The sequence below is a fragment of the Dromiciops gliroides genome, chromosome 3, assembly GCF_019393635.1.
Source record: "Dromiciops gliroides isolate mDroGli1 chromosome 3, mDroGli1.pri, whole genome shotgun sequence".
Taxonomy (NCBI): domain Eukaryota; kingdom Metazoa; phylum Chordata; class Mammalia; order Microbiotheria; family Microbiotheriidae; genus Dromiciops; species Dromiciops gliroides.
Genome location: NC_057863.1, coordinates 153802346 through 153820330, shown reverse-complemented (window position 1 = coordinate 153820330; position 17985 = coordinate 153802346). Strand labels below are relative to the sequence as shown.

General features: G+C 37.0%; 1 protein-coding gene across 1 annotated transcript in view; it reads right to left on the bottom strand.

Moving 5' to 3' along the window:
* The window catches only part of DNAJC3 (DnaJ heat shock protein family (Hsp40) member C3), an 88659-nt gene that overhangs the window by 57990 nt on the left and 12684 nt on the right, over nt 1-17985 (bottom strand). The window contains exon 2 of the mRNA XM_043992032.1: nt 12487-12597. Within this exon, the coding sequence (XP_043847967.1) occupies nt 12487-12597 (111 nt within the window). The remainder of the gene's footprint in view (nt 1-12486; nt 12598-17985) is intronic.

The following is a 17985-nucleotide window of genomic DNA, read 5'->3' as shown; positions in this document are numbered from 1 at the left end:
GTATCTTCTCATATGCCTTCTTTGGAACTAAATTTGCTCCTTAAAATTTTACAGCTTTCAGTTTAAATTGTTTTGTGATCATTATTCTTTCCATTTACATTATTGCAGTGATTGTATAAACTGTTTTCTTGGCTCTTATTTCAATTTTTATCAGTTCAGTTCTGCCTTTCATAGGTTCAGATATGCTTCTCTGTATTTATCATATTCACCCTTTCTTACAATAAAGTAATATTCCACTGCATTCATGTACTACAGTTTGTTTAGTCATGCTCCAATAAATGGACATCTGTTTGTTTCCAGTTCTTTGCTACCACAAAAAGTGTTGCTATAAATATTTTGGAGCCTTTTGGTTTTTTGTTTGCCTTTCCTGAAATACAAACTGTAGAATTTCTGGGTCAAAGGGGATGAACATTTTAATCACCTTATTTACAAAATTCCAAATTAATTTCCAAATTTGAGGGGTTTATAGAGAAACAATAATCTACTGTAGTGGAGCTTTGAACTTGTAGGTGAACCTATTATTGGTAAAAAAAACTATTGTTCAGTTCATATGATTTTACCTACTACTTTTTTAAAAAGGCCATCTCAACTGAAACTTCTGAGATGAAGTCATGAATTGGGGACCAAAGAAGAAGCCAAAGTAAACTGCTTAACAGTTTACTGTTGTGAAACAAGAACTTTTCAGCTCCCTGTCATCTTTGGACACATCAAAACTGAAAACTGCTATCTTAGAACTGTTTGAATGGGAAAGGCATACCTTTTCCCACCTACTTTCCATGAATAACTAGAACATTTCTCTGTAAAAAATGGAATAAGGTACAGTCTCCACTTTTCTCTCCCTCTCTCCCCTATCCTCTTCTTTCTTATTTTAAGGGGATAAGGTAAGAAGTGAATTGCAAACATGAAAAACACCTCATACAAAGAAAAAGGGATGGAATGCCAACTTAAGTGATTGCCAATAACAAGTAGCCTAATTTAGTTGTGTAGAAAGCAAGAATGGGAAAAATGTGAAAAAAAGTCTGGAAAGGTAGACTACAGGGACACTGTAAAGGGCTTTCAATTTATAAAAATGTACTGAAAAAATAGATAAATTCTGTAACAGAACAACTAAGGGACTTAATATGAGTATGTGAAAATTCAGACTTGAATGCTTAGTATCAGATAAAAACGTATCAAACAACAAAAGAATTAAAATTCCTTTAGGGCAGAGACTGTTTCATTTTTGTTTCTGCCTTGAATGTAGTAGTTATTAAATATATGTTTAATGAACTGAATCAAAAATACAAATGCCCCAACTTGACACTTAATTGACAGGCAAATAAAGATCAAATGACCAATATTGAGCTAGGGTGACATGGTAATACAAGCTTTAGGAAGATTATTCTCACCAAGGAGTAGAAGTAAATGGACTGAAAAAGGAAGAACCTACTAATCAGGAGTCCAAGTAGGAAGTTTTTGCAATAGTCCAAGAAAGAGATAATGAGGATCTGAACTATAGATATGGTCATATGAGTGTAGTGTGGGGACCAATTTTTAATTGGGGAGTATTAGCTAAGCAGCTTGCCGCAATACTGGGGTAAGGAAGGAGACTGGCAGCCTCCCTCAAAACAGAACAGGATTTATTTTAACAAGAACGAACTTAAAAAACCCAAAAACCAAAAAACACAAACAGGATCAGTAGGATCAAGGGAAAGGAAATATAATGGGGAAAGAGAAATTATACAACCTGAAAAAATACCACTGCCCAGAAATCAGCTGAGAATACGCAGCAAAACTCCTGTCACCTTCCAGCGTCCAGCTAGAATGCCTAATTCTCCTCCCCCAATCCCAGAAAAACCACACACAGCGCCAGCCAATGGGATGGCCACTCTGACTCTGACATGACTGCCCTCACTAGGCTTCCAATCATTATAATTTTGCCAGGCCCACGTAGGCGTCGGCGAATGGTGATGACGTGAGGTGCCAGTGCCATGGCGACGGCTACAACCAGTGGGTGGAGCACCATGCAGTTTGCGGAGCCCCAGGCCAGTGCACGCTGAGGCATAAAAACCTCAAATAACAATTAATTCTTTACATTAGAAAAGCAAAAAGACATGAAAAAAATTGTCAAGATAGAAGTAAGAATACTTAACAACTGAGTGAGGCAGCCAGATACACAGGAAAGAGGACTTTCTGGAGTGAGAGGAATTGAGTTGAAATTCTGCCTCTGACACTACCTGTATAAACTTGGGCAAGTCACTTAAACCTAAGTCTCAGTTTTTTCATCTGTACTAGAAGAACTCTGAAATCCCTTCCAACTCTAGAACTATAATCGTAAATATCCATTGGGCGTGAGGGCAAAAGAAAATCTCAAAGATGACGTTGAACTTGTGAACCTGGATGAGTGGATGGATGGTGGTGCCCTCAACAAAAAAATGTTAGCTTGGAGAAGGGGTGGGTTTGAGGAATGCAGAAGGTGGGACGAGGAATTCTATTTAGGGCTTATTCAATGAGATGCTGATAGGACATGTAGTCAAAGAATTCAAACAGGTCTTTGATGATACAGGACTAGTGCTCAGAAGACTGGGTCTACATAGGTAGATAACTGAACCCATAGAAAATTATGATATAACCAAGAAAGAGAATGGGGGGGGAAATAATTTAAGAGGAAGAGCTTTAGGAGCTTTAGAAAATACCCATGTTGAGAACAGGACACAGGGAGCAGCTAGGTGGCGCAGTGGATAGAGCACTGACCCTGGATTCAGGAGGACCTGAGTTCAAATCCGACCTCAGACACTTAACACTTAGTAGCTGTGTGACCCTGGGCAAGTCACTTAACCCCAACTGCCCCACAAAAAAAAAGAAAAAGAAAAAGAAAGAGATAGTGGGACATGGATGATAATTTCATATAAAGGCCTGAAAAGTAGTGGTCAAGGACGAAAGATAATAGTGTCCTTAAAAACCGTGGAAAGAGATTTGATTTATCATTGATTTACAGCTGAGAGAATAGAGGCCTTATTTTAAAGATGAGGAAACTGAGTTATGAAGAGACCTGCCCAGAGTAATAGCTTCTGGGGCAAGGTTTGAACCTTCCTAACCACTAGGCCAGAGTAAAAATACTACAGAGAGGTCAAGAAGAATGGGAACTTAGAAAATATCATCAAATTTAGCAATTAGGAGAGTGTTTGTACTTTCAATTGAGTAATTGAGTCAGAAACCAGATTGCAAGTGAATGAGAAGTAGGAAGAAAGGAAACAGAGGCAATGGGTATACATGGCTTTTTCTTTTTTTTTTTAAAGGATTATTGTTAAAAGATTATATTTTCATTATATAGGAACTTTTGATTTGTATATTGTTCAGCTAATAATTTCAGCTATCAGTAAACATGTTGTTAGTCCCATGAGTTATCAATTTAGGAATTCCAAATAATCACATGCTTCATAGTCTCATTTAATGACACAAGACTATTAATGAAGTTGCCAATGTCACTGAACAAGTATAGCAAAAACATCTTAAAATGCTTCAACATGTGAAAGGATACATTTAACAAAACCTTATAAACTCATTCAAACCAGAATATGTGGAAAATTAATTCTGGATCGAGTCAAGATATTTGTATATCTTGTTTTTATATAATACTTTATAATCCTCAATGTAGTTTCACATACATTTTATCTCATTTTTAACTTCAAGATTATCCTGTTAGGAAGAAAAGGTATGTATTTATTAGTAACCTCATCTGAGTTATAAGGAAATTGATTCTCAGAAAGGCTAAGGATTGGCTGAAGGTTACAGGTCTTTCAAGGAGCAAAGTTGTTATTTAACAGTATTGGTCCAGCTTTTTTCTGAATACGGGCATTGCTCTCTAACTCAAAATCATTTTGTGAAAACCTCAATTTTTTTTTAAATCATAATATTCTTTTTTTTTTTACATATAAGGTATTTTATTTTTTCCATTACATGTAAAGATAGTTCTCAACTTTTGTTTATACAAGCTGTACAATTTCAGATTTTTCTCCCTCCCTCCCCCCTCTCCTAGACAGCAGGTAATCTGATATAGGTTATATCTATATACCTATATACATATACATATATATAGAAAGATATCTATACATACACATATATATACACACATAATAACATTAATCCTATTTCTGCATTAGTCCTGTTATAAGAGAAAAAATCAGAGCAATGATGAAAAACCTCAAAACAGAAAAAAAAACAACAGCACCAAAAACAAAAGAAATAGTATAGTTCATTCAGCATCTATACTCCGCAGTTCTTTTTTTTTTTTTCCTTGGATTTGGAGATCCTCTTCTATCATGAGTTCCCTGGAACTCTTCTGTACCATTGCACTGGTGAGAAGAATAGAGTCCATCACAGTAGATCAACACTCAATGTTGATGATACTGTGTACAATGTTCTTCTGGTTCTGCTCATCTCACTCATCATCAGCTCACAGAAGACCCTCCAGGTTTCTCTGAACTCCTGCTCATCATTTCTTACAGCACAATAGTATTCCATTGTATTCATATACCACAACTTGTCCAGCCATTCCCCAATTGATGGGCACCCCCTCAACTTCCAATTCCTTGCTACCACATAAAGAGCAGCTATAAATATTTTTGTACATGTGGGTCCCTTTTGCCTTTCCATGATTTCTTTGGGAAAAAGACCTAAAAGTGGTATTGCTGGGTCAAGGGGTATGCACAGCTTTATCGCCCTTTGGGCATAATTCCAAATTGTTGTCCAGAATGGTTGGAACAGTTCACAGCTCCACCAACAATGAATTAGTGTTCCAATTTTCCCACAGCTTCTCCAACATTATTTTCCTTTTTTGTCATTTTAGCCAATCTGATAGGTGTCAGGTGGTACCTCAGAGTTGTTTTAATTTTCATCTCTCCAATCATTAGAGATTTAGAGCATTTTTTCATATGGGAATAGATAGTTTTGGTTTCTTCATCAGAAAACTGCCTGTTCATATCCTTTGACCATTTCTCAGTTAGGGAATGACTTGGATTCTTATAAATTTGATTTAGTTCCCTATATATTTTAGAGATGAGACCTTTATCAGAAGTACTGGCCACAAAAATTGTTTCCCAGCTTTCTGCCTCCCTTCTAATTTTGGATGCATTGCTTCTGTTTGTACAAAATTTTTTTAATTTAATATCATCAAAATCATCCATTTTGCATTTTATAATATACTCTATCTCTTGTTTGGTCATAAACTGCTTTCCTTTCCAAAGATCTGATAGGTAGACTATTCCTTTCTCTCCTAATTTACCTATGGTATCACCTCTTATGTCTAAATCGTGTATCCATTTTGACCTTATTTTAGTATAAGGTATAAGATGTTGGTCTATGCCTAATTTCTGCCATACTGTCTTCCAGTTTTCCCAGCAGTTTTTGTCAAATACTGAGTTCCTATCCCAGAAGCTGGAGTCTTTGGGTTTATCAAACACTACATTACTAGTGTCATTTACTACTGCATTTCCTGAGCCTAGCTTATTCCATTGATCTACCACTCTATTTTTTAGCCAGTAGCAGATAGTTTTGATGACTGCCGCTTTATAGTAGAGCTCCAGGTTTGGTACCGCTAACCCACCTTCCTGTGAATTTTTTTCATTATTTCCCTGGATATTCTTGATTTTTTGCTTTTCCAGATGAATTTTGTTATTATTTTTTCTAGCTCTATAAAATAATTTTTAGGTAGTCTGATTAGTATGGCACTAAATAAGTAAATTAATTTAGGCAGTATTGTCATTTTTACTATACTAGCTCTGCCTATCCATAAACAATTGATATCTTTCCAATTATTTAGATCTGATTTGATTTGTGAGAAGAGTGTTTGGTAGTTGTGTTCATAGAGTTCCTGGGTTTGTCTTGGCAAGTAGACTCACAAGTATTTTATATTATCTACCGTTACTTTAAATGGAATTTCTCTTTCTATCTCTTGCTGCTGGGCTTTGTTGGTCATGTATAGAAATGCTGATGATTTATGTGGATTTATTTTATATCCTGCTACTTTGCTAAAGTTGTTAATTGTTTCAAGTAATTTTTGAGTTGATTCTCTAGGATTCTTTAAGTATACTATCATATCATCTGCAAAGAGTGATAGTTTTGTTTCCTCCTTGCCTATTCTAATTCCTTTAACTCCTTTCTCTTCTCTGATTGCTAAAGCTAACATTTCTAGGACAATATTAAATAATAGGGGTGATAATGGACATCCCTGTTTCACCCCTGATCTTATTGGGAAGGCCTCTAATTTATCTCCATTGCATATAATACTTGCTTTAAGTATACTATCATATCATCTGCAAAGAGTGATAGTTTTGTTTCCTCCTTGCCTATTCTAATTCCTTTAACTCCTTTCTCTTCTCTGATTGCTAAAGCTAACATTTCTAGGACAATATTAAATAATAGGGGTGATAATGGACATCCCTGTTTCACCCCTGATCTTATTGGGAAGGCCTCTAATTTATCTCCATTGCATATAATACTTGCTGATGGCTTTAGGTAGATACTGTTTATTATTTTAAGGAAAGCTCCACCTATTCCTAAACTCTCCAGTGTTTTTATTAAGAATGGGTGTTGTGTTTTGTCAAAAGCTTTCTCTGCATCTATTGAGATAATCATATGATTTTGGTTGGGAAAACCTCAAATTTTTAAAGAAAAATAGAAAAGAAAAAGGAAAGAAAGAAAAATATTGCCACACTAAAGGTTGTCTTATTTTTGTTTTTTAGCTCTCACGTTAAGTTATAATAGGATAAATGAAAAAAAAAACCTTTTATAATGCACTTCCTTGTGTTCCCTGGACTACTAATTAGGAAGAACAGTAATTAGTGGATGCATTTATTTCTTGTTGAAATGTTAACACCTCACTTACCCAGCTACCTCATCTAGAGCACAGCACCAAGAACTAGAATTAAAAGGGAAAGGACTCTAAGCAACCAAGACAGAGATCAAAAAGTCCCTATGTTAAAGCTCAAGCACTTTGGAGTTTGGTTTGGTTTGGTTTTTTCTTTTTCTGTTTAGAATTTTATTTTCCAAATTACATGTTAAAACAAATTTTGACATCAATTTTCTAAAACTTTGTGTTCCAACTTCTCTTCCTCCCTCCCTCCGTTACCCCTACCCCCAAGAACTCAAGCAATTTAATACAAGTTATACATAAGTAGTCATGCAAAAAATCTCCACATTAGCCAGGTTGTGAAAGAAAACAAAAACAAAACTTCATATTAAGGAACTATCAAAAAAAATATGCTTCAGTCTGTTTTCAGATACCATCACTTCTTTCTCTGTAGATGGATTGCAATTTTCATAAGACGTTCAGAGTTATATTGGATCATTGCATTGCTGAAAATAACCACATCCTTCACAGCAGATCATCTGATGCTATTGCTATTATTTTGTATACAGTACATTCCACTCTGCTTCAGTTCATATAGGTCTTTCCAGGTTTTTCTGATAGCATCCTGTTCATCATGACTTTTATATAGTACCTTAAACTTGACAAAGAATTTTCTTCACAATAGCCCAGCAAAGGAAGTACCATTTGTTTTGCCATTATAATCAATGTTTCCCTCCACCCTATTCTCTTCCCATGATATTTACTCTATTTTCTATCTTCTTTTACCCTACTCCTCCTCAAAAGTATTTTGCTTCTGACTATTCCTCCCCTGCTCTGCCCTCCCTTCTTTCACCCTTCCCCTCCTACTTTCCTGCAGGGTCAGATAGATTACTCTATCCAATTGGGTGTATATGTTATTCCCTCTTTTAGCCATCTCTGATGAGATTAAGGTCTTTGAGATAATTCTGATGTGTATAAGGCTCCTTCACTTCCCCACCCCTCCCCCATCTCTCTCCCCACTCCATAAAGCCCTTTCCTGTTTCTCCCATGTGAGATTTCACCCTATTCTACCACTCCCCTATCCCCTCCCCCAGTATATTCCTTTTCCCCCTCAATTTTACCCCAAAGACATCATCATGGGGCAGCTAGGTGACACAGTGGACAAAGCACCTGCCCTGGACCCAGAACCCCAGCCCAAATCTGGCCTCAGATGCAAGACACTCATTAACCCTGACTGCCCTCACCCCCCAAGAAAAAAGAGAAACAAAAAAAAAATGCTTTACAGGTATCATCCCTTCATAATCAATTCTCACCTGTGCCCTCTGTATAAATTTATTCCTATCACCTGACCTAATACTCAGAAGGCTCTTACGATTTAGACATATCTTCCCATGTAGGAATGTAAACAGTTTAACCTTTTAACATCTCTCATGATTTCTTTTTTCTATTTATCTTTTTTATGCTTCTCTAGGGTCTTGTATTTGAAAGGCAAATTTTCTATTCAGTTCAGGTCTTTTCATCACAAATACCTGAAAGTCCTCTTTTTCATTGAAGTCCCATTTTTCCCCCTGAAAGATTATACGCAGCTTTGCTAGGTAGGTGATTTTTGGTTGTAAACCCAATTCCTTTGCCCTCCAGAATATCATATTCCATGCCTTCTGATCCTTTAATGTAGAAGCTGCTAGATCCTGTGCTATCCTTTCTGTGGCTCCACAGTATTTGAATTGCTTCTTTCTGGCTGTTTGCAATATTTTCTCCTTGACCTGGGAGCTCTGGAATTTGGCTATAATATTGCTGGGAGTTTTCCTTTTGGCATCTCTTTCAAGAAGTGATCAGTGGATTCTTTCAATTTCTATTTTACCTTCTGTTTCTAGAATATCATGGCAATTTTCCCTCACAATCTCTTGGAAGATGATGTCTAAACTCTTGTTTTGATCATGGTTTTCAGGTAGTCCACTAATTCTCAAATGATCTCTCCTGGATCTATTTTCCAAATCAGCAGTTTTTCCAAGAAGATATTTTACATTGCCCTCTATTTTTTGTTTATTAATTTGGATTGGCTTTATTGTGTCTTGGTTTCTCATAAAGTCACTAGCTTCCATTTGTTCAATCCTAATTCTTAGGCAATTATTTTCATCAGAGAGCTTTTCCATTTGGCTTTTCAAGCTGTTGACTTTTTTTCTCATGTCTTTCCTGCATCATCCTCATTTCTCTTTCCATTTTTTCCTCTACCTCTCTGACTTTATCTTCAAAGTTCTTTTTGAGTGCCTCTATGGCCTGGGACCAATTCATATTTTTCTTGGAAGCTTTAGATATAGGGTCCCTGATGTTGCTATCCTCTTCCGAGAGTGCACCTCAATCTTCCTTGTCACTAAAGAAGCTTTCTATGGTTTGCAGCTTTCTCTACCTGCTCATCTGCCTGTCTTTCACTTGACTTTTAACTCCTTCTTAGTGTGGGGTCCTGCTTCCAAGATATGCTGTCCCAAGCTTCAAGGGATCCCAGGTGTTGTGATTTAATTGGGGGGGGGGAGTTTCTTCACTCGCCTGGCCCTTTCTCTGGTCTGTAGAAAACTCCAGGCCAACTTGCCAATCAACCAGGCAGCAAAATTTTATATGCTGTGGTTGCTACCTCCAACGATCCTGCAACCCCTCCCCAACCTGGGCCACCACCACTCAAGGTTTCTTCCTGATTCCCTGCTGGGGTAGGACAGCCGAATCCCCCTGTAACTCCTGCATACACTCCTGTAGACTCCCCCCACCCCCTGGCCAGCCATGCAGCCCTCTCACCAGACTGTGAGCTTAGTTCCAGAAGACACTGGCACTGTAGCTGATTCTGAGGCTTGGGGGTAAGTTTCTCTGGTGCAGCCTGCCTGGGGCTGTATCTGTGTCTGCATAATCAGGGGCTGGACTCCACTTCCAGCCCAGCTCCCCCTTCTGCGGAACTTCCACAGTGTCTTTGGCTAGAAAATCACCTCAGCCGTCTTTTTGTGTGTTCTGCTGCTCCAGGAGTTGTTTTCTGGCTGTGCTTGGAGTTTTGTGGTGATGGTGGTTGGGGTTTTTTTGAGTAATTGTGTCAGGAAGTCTGAGCGTTTACTGCCTTTCCTCCACCACCTTAGCTCTGCTGGTAATCTTCAAGCACTTTGTTTTAGATGCTCAAAATTCATTTATTCTTACTTTGCATACAATAGTAACAAACTGTCTGGTTTCTTAACCTAAGTGACTATAAACAAATAGCAAACGAGAGTCCTTTGAAAGGATACAATATGTCATTCCCAATCAGCCACAATGACAACCAAAGGAAATGGAAGCCTGAAAGGAGACAGGTTTTTTTAAAGGGTTCACAAGAGCTCAAAACAGAAGTCTTGAATTAATATTGAGTGGGGGGGGGGGATTTATTTTTAATTAAAAAAAATGATGAGGAGTATAGGAACAAACCTTACCATACTCTGTTAATATCACCTGAAGGCACAATCAGCAATATTAATAAAGATCCTGAGTTACCAAGAAGAGATTGCATTTTTTTCAATATATTCTAAAATGAAAAGGAATTGGATAGTAGATCAAAGAAAGATCTCCAAATAAATAAATGAGCATTTTAAAGAGGCAAAAAAAAAAGGAATAAACAAGTTATGTGATAAATGTTCAAAAGTAAAATATGTAACACTCTAAGGATGTCATATAACTTGAGTTATTACTCTATAAAGCATTACTATACCCCTGTTCTTATTAAAATTATGTTTTTTAAATTATTAGTTCAATTTAAATGTTAAGAACAACAACAAAACCCCAAACTGAATGCTATATGATTATAATGACCAAGCTTAGCCCCAGAGAAGAGATGAAAGAAATGCATCGCCTTTCTCTTCCTTGCAGAAGTGGAGAGCTATGAGTGTAAACTCAGAATATGTCAAACAGACTTAGGTGATATGCTGGTTAGTCTTGTTCACCTTTTCCCCTCTTTTTCTTTGTTACAAGTTATGACTCACTGGTTTGGGAAAGGAATAGGACATATTTGGAAATAAAGGTTATATAAAAGCAAAATATACTAATACAAAAATGTTTTAAAGAAAATGACCCTCGGGGCAGCTAGATGGCACAGTGGATAGAGCACCGGCCCTGGAGTCAGGAGTACCTGAGTTCAAATCCGGCCTCAGACACTTAACACTTACTAGCTGTGTGACCCTGGGCAAGTCACTTAACCCCAACTGCCTCACTAAAAGAAAAAGAAAAAAAAAGAAAATGACCCTCCCACCGGCTCCACAAAGCCCATCTAGGGCTAGAATGATACCACTACCACACCATTAATGGCACCCTTTCCATCCCTTTTACCCCATTCCCAGGCTGTCAAGTACTCATATGGGTTGTCTGAAGATTCAGATGGCTTGGAGGAGATAGTTTTCAAGTCTACTCTTTCCAGTCAGATGAAAGGTCCTGAAGGCCTTACCTTTTGGCTCAATCTCTTCTACCCTTCCAGACACCTAGAACTATTTAAGGACCCCTGGGCCTTGACATCTGCCCAGCTGCAGAACCCTTAGGATTTTCAAGCCTTCCCATCTATCCTGCAGCTGAGCTTTCATTTACATGTTGTCTCCTAAGATTCAGTGTGAGCTCCCTGATAATATGTACTGATTTGACTTTTTTATTTGTATACCCAACATTTAACACTGTTTGGCAAATAGTATTTAATAAATACTATTTCATTCATTAACCTATTTTATTAGTTACAGTAGTCTGAATCTAATCAAACATTTAAGAAAGCCTAACACATCCAAGACTCTACACTAGGTGCTATGTTGTCTGGTAAAAATGTGGTAAAAAATATGAAAGTTTTTTAACAGTCGGTTAGGATAACTGAAAGACGCCAGTTTTTGAAGGACCACCCTTTTGGGGAGGAGACCAACGGCATGAGCTAGGCACACCAGTCCGCCTGCTGCGCACCTCAGACTGCCTGCTAGCACTCCACTTCTGGGGTGCGAGCTTAAAAGGCAAGGAGAGAACGGAGGTGGGGCTTTTTTTCCTGCTCTGCTGGTCTCCTGACTGCGCTGCACAGGCTGATGCTGATGAGAGTTTCGACTGGGCCCAGCTCGAGGTTAGCAGCAGCACACGGTCTCTTTCTCCCCAAAGGTGGCCTTCGGTTTTGGTGAGTTTTATACGGAATATAGACTAAGCTTAGACTTAAGACGATTTGTATTGTGTTTCTACTTTCCTATCCTTCTAATCAACATCACCTTGTGACTACCATACAATAAAAGCTCTATCTAGAAAACCAGAAGCTTCTTCCATTTACTAGTCTGGGAGATAAATTAAGGGAAAGGTTAAAGAGGGGAGATTTATGATCTAATATCCAGTTTTAAATCTCACAGTTGTTAAAGACAATCATTCTGAACAACTTTAAAGTCTATAAACTTCATATTATCAGTAGTATTAGGCAATTGAGAAGTCTTCTCCTGTTAGGGCCCCAGTAATACTTTCTTTTTTTGGTGGGGCAATGAGGGTTAAATGACTTGCCCAGGAACACACAGCTAGTTAAGTGTCAAGTGTCTAAAGCCAGATTTGAACTCAGGCCCTGCGGAATCCAGGGCCAGTGTTTTATCCACTGTACCACCTAGCTGACCCCCCCCCCCAAATAATATTCTTGACTGCTTTCAGATACAAACCTACTGCAGCATGAAACTGAGATAAGGCATCTGCTAGTTGTCCAGCTGCCAATAATTTCTTGCCCATTTCAAGATGTTTTTCGACATCTCCATTTATTCCACATTCTGCACCTAAAATAAAAAAAATACATACATACATAATTTAGCCTTAATTGTAATTTTATAAAAGGTGGTATCAAAACTACATGCTTTTGGGACAAAGTCATAAAACTAATACAGAAAAAATTTCCTGTGGCATATGCCAAGACTCCACATGGGAAAAATACAAGAAAGATAAATTCGAATGAGTTTCTAAGCCACCAGAGAAAGTAGCCTACTCCATTTGTAGTGCAGAAAGAGTAAAATACAAAATTTTCTAAAATATATTCCACACTAAAAAATATAACCAGACTACAAAAAGAAAACTGAAGACTTAAGAGGCAGCTTAAACAAATAACACTCAGTTACAGGTAGTATTATTGATACATAAATCAACCTGAGCTTCTAAAGGTAAAATCTTGATTGAAGCAATAAAGCAAACCTCTCACGCAGGCTGCCTATGGTTGTCTGATCCTGTTCCAAAAGGAAATGAGATAGAAAAGAAGCAAAAAAATCCTCTACTATCCCCCTCTAGATCCAGGTCCACTCCTATCATCATCACCTCAAGTGCCTTCATCCCTACTTTTCATCTTACTATCCCCTACATCCCTCCCTCATTATCCATGGCCTATAATGAGACATAACCACCATTTATAAAATGGTTTATTTGGGGAAACTTCATACCAACCTTTTAACAATTTACAAACATATAAGTTGATGACTGTCTACATACTGATGTGTATATATTAATAATTCTGATGAATCTGAGGCCTCAATCATGTGTGTTATTCCCTCCAATGGAACACATTACAATCTATCCATGAATTTCTATCCTATTTGTCTCTAGTACAAATTTTCCTGGAAATCATCCTCAGGGGCTCTGACATTCTGGGTGCCTTCCTCTAGATAGCTTAACACTGCGGATAGCAATGAAATATATCATTTTTCTACTAATTATATACGCATGTAATATTAGTTAGTGCTTGCCAATAAATAGATGAATATATCTCTATATAGCCCACGTTAATGCAAATACTAGTCATACTTCAAAATACAGCTTATTTAACTGTCCCACTTCCTAATACTAAATCTGCCTGAAATAAGGTAAGGGTCTGCTACAACCTTCCCAAAAGTTATTGGTTGAGAACCATTTGCCCTACCATTGCTCCCCAGAAAGACAACTTGGCCTTCCTATCTGCCCTGTTTCCAACATGTTCCTCCCCTGATTAGAAAGAAAGCTGCTTGGGAGTAAGGGCTATCTCATTTTTCCTCTTGCATCCTATGTGCTTAGCACTGTTCTTCATAAGTGATTAGTACTTAATGACTTTTTCCATTCATTACATACAAATTTTAAGATCTATGTAATGGAAGTCCCTAACTGAAATTCTGTCATTAAGGATTTGCCTTATGTCCTCTAATTTAAATTAATCTTTGCTAAATTAACTTTGAGGTAGCTAGGTGGTACAGTGTAGCTAAGATTCATCTTCCTGAGTTCAAAGCCAGCCTCAGACACTTACTAGCTATGTAACAGCAAGTCACTTAACCCTGTCTGTTTCCTCATCTGTAAAATGAGCTTGAGAAGGAAATGGCAAACCACTCCTGTATCTTTGCCAAGAAAATCCCACATGGGATTTTCACAAGTCAGCCACAACTGAACACTAACAAATAACAACAATAACAAATCAGCTTTGGTCATTTTATATTTCTGTGGCTTTTTATCCCTTTCCCTTAAATTCTCCAATTTGAGATCACAGGATTTAGACAGAATGAGGAGGAACTTTATTAGTAAAAGGTCAGTAATATTCTATATTCCCCAGTCTTATTTCAATCACTGTCATATTTCCTATTTCATTTCTTATTTGGGCCATTTTTTCCTCTTCCTTTTTTGATTTAAGTTTACTAATGATCTGATTTTATTTAATTCCTCCCAAAACAGCTCTTAATTTTGTTAGTCCAGGCATTTTTCAAATTCAATTTTATGAATTTCAGCCATGTAGTCTATTTCCCATTGTCTACTTTCCTTTGATTTATTACTTTGTTTCTTCTCTAATGTCTTTAGGTATAGATTAAAATAATTTAACTGCACTCTTATTTTCTTATTAATATAGGCATTCATATCAATAAATCTGCCTCGGGTAACCACTTGGCCAATATCCTATGGCTTTCAGTTATTTGTCATCTTTATATGACTCTAACTTGTTCTAATTTTTTTAAGTTATTGATGCCTACAAGTGGGATATGGAAAAAAGAAAAGGGCAACACCTACAAAAAGGTAATACAACATTTTTATCATGGCAACACCATGATAAAAATCAATCACCATAATAACATAAAAACATAACATAAAAATCATCAGCAAATACTTGATTCACTAGCCAAAAAAGATATATGGCAACTAACAGTAACTTCCATTTAAGATACAAATATGTTTGTTAAAACTTGCAGAAAAAAAATGGCAGACAATTCTGAAATTAAAACCTCATAAAATAAAGAGAAGTAGTGAGGGGTAAAAGCAAATTAAAGAAAGCTTAACAAGACACCCAACTAAGCACAGTCATCCCAATAGCATCTATGGAAGAAAGACCAGAAGCAGACAAAACCCAGAAAATATCTTCAAGAAATTTTTTAACAACACTTTTCACCATCAAGGGCAATGGAACTATTATCCTTGTACTCTTAACAGAACAGTCCTAGACATACCTGTGGAGGAAGTAGTAGAAATGGCATTGAACAAGGACTGGGAACAGTCTTTAAACAAGAATTGAACAAGAGAAAGAGTGCTATATTGCCTTTAGGAAACTCATTCTTTTAATGATCCCAAACTTCTCTTTGAAATAAAACCTTCATTTTTAATTTCTATGTTCTTCTTGTATTATTATATGGATATAAGTATCACCCAGAAGGCAGCAGCATTCCAGGGAGAAAAACATGGTAGGCTGCACAAATTATAAATACGTAACTATGAGCCAAAGTAAAATAAGTCCAAGAAATATATGAATGAAAAAGATGAAGGATGAACTTCTTGTGGAAAACTTATAGAAGAGGATAGACAAGAAATGAACAGAATAAGCAAGCACTGAAGAGTCAGGATATAAATCACTGGAAGAAATTTACATTTTAATAAAATCAGAAAGTCATTTCAGCATTCCAAGTAACTTTTAGATGCTGTTTTCTTGGGCCCAAATGTTTAATACTTTTTTGTGTGTGTGTGACACAGTTACTATTTTTGTCCTATGGGGTTGTGAAAAATCTGGCAACAATAAAAGGTTATGTATAACTATTTTATATACCTATATACCTAGGGTCGTGGAAAAATTTCTAAGGAGAAAAGGGGTCACAAGCAAAAAAAGTTTAAGAAGCCCTGGTTTAATGGATATAAAGTGCTGGACTTGAAGTCAGGAGAGTTCAAATGCTACAAATAAATTACTAGCTGTGTGACCCATGGGCAAGTCAATGTCGCCTGTTTTCTAATCTATAAAATGGGAATAATGGGACTTACCACATAGGATTTCTGTGAAGATAAAATGAGGTAATATATGTAAAGTGCTGTGCAAAACTTCAAGTGCTATATAAATGTTAATTATTATTACCTACTGTTGTGAGAAATCAGTGTGAACTTAAGTATATTCCCTGATAACACCTTTTCTCCAAAGGTTTATTACACCATGTCTGTCATTACCTCCTTTAAAAAATTACTTCTGAGACTTAACTATTCTCAACAATACAATGATCCAAGACAGTCCCAAAGGAATATAGATGAAACATACTATCAATCTCCAAAGAAAGAACTGATATTGATGGAACACAGACTGAAGCATGCTATTTTTCACTTTCTTTCATTTTTTTCTTTTATTCAAGTTTTCTTATACAAAATGACTAATATGGTAATGTTTTACGTAATCGTACATGGATAACCTATATCTGATTGCTTACTGCCTCAGAGGGGGGAAGGGAGGGAAAAGAAGAGGGATAAAAATTGGAACCTAAAACAAAAAATGTTTATTATTTTAAAAAATTATTTCTATATATTGATAATGGACTTCTGAAATCCACTGGATTTTTTTCTAGGTGTGCCTCTATTTAACCCTTATGAACTTAAAAGCCATACTGTTTGACACATATGTTTAATATTATTTACTTTTCATTATTGACATTCCCTTTTTACAATGACATAACATACAATTGCATAAAGGATCTATGATTTCATCAGCTATAGAGAACAAATGGCAACTTTTCACTTGCACTCCAGTGACCTTCTCAAATTCCCACCAGCTCTACTCTTTTTTTTTTTTTAGTGAGGCAATTGGGGTTAAGTGACTTGCCCAGGGTCACACAGCTAGTAAATGTTAAGTGTCTGAGGCCAGATTTGAACTCAGGTACTCCTGACTCCAGAGCCGGTACTCTATCCTCTGCGCCACCTGGCTGCCCCCACCAGCTCCACTCTTACAGCATCCTCCATTAACCAAGGTGTTCCTCCCCAGAAACTTCATTTGAGGAAGCACCCATGCAAGTGCTAAACTCCTGACTGACTGGACTATTTTTCTACCTTGCACAGGCATGTTCTCTTCTCTCCACAAGGTGTCTCTCCCCATTAAAATATAAACTGCCTATCTTTTTCCTTGTATTTGTATTTTCAGTGTTTAAGCACAGTGCCTAGCTAATAGTAAGCTCTTCATAAATGATCTATTGTGTCAAGATAATGGAACTCAAGGGTTCACCTGGAGCTTGATCTGGGCTGATTGAGTTGGGGAAGAGCAACTGACTGGTGTACTAGACTGTAAGCATGTCTGGCTGGTACTTAAGGGTACTTAATGAATTTGAATGACACTAGCCAATCAGCTTGAGTAACCTCCCATTTCTGGGAGGGGAGCATGAAGCAGGAAGCAGACGCTGGGGGAGGATTCTTCCTCTTTGGCTGTAAGACATCGGTGTGGTGGAAGAGAACTTCAGAAATGGGAGATTAGGAAGGTTAGGATTGCCAGTTTATAGGAAATCTATTCTCAATCTTTTTCTTTTACTATTTTTCAATAAACCCTTAAAAAACCTAAACTTGTTTATCAGTGATTTTAGTCAGTTTCCCCAAAAAACTGGGGGAACAGATTAGAACCCATATTTAGAATTTTAAATTATACACTATGTATCTATCAAAACAGTAAACAAGTCATAGGGAGTTGACTGAGTTATGTTAACAGTTAAGTAACTTGCACAAATTCACAAAGTAAACTGGTGTGATATTTGAACCCAAGTCTTCCTAGCTCCAGTCCCTAAACTCTCTCTTCCAAGAGAGTAGTAGAGGACAACAATGTATGGGGATAAAATTCTAGCTAGTCTGTCTAAAATATCTAATGAGTGGTCACCAACAAATTAGAAGCTTTAACAAGAGTTTAGACTTTTAAGCATTTATTAAGGAGAATAAGAATT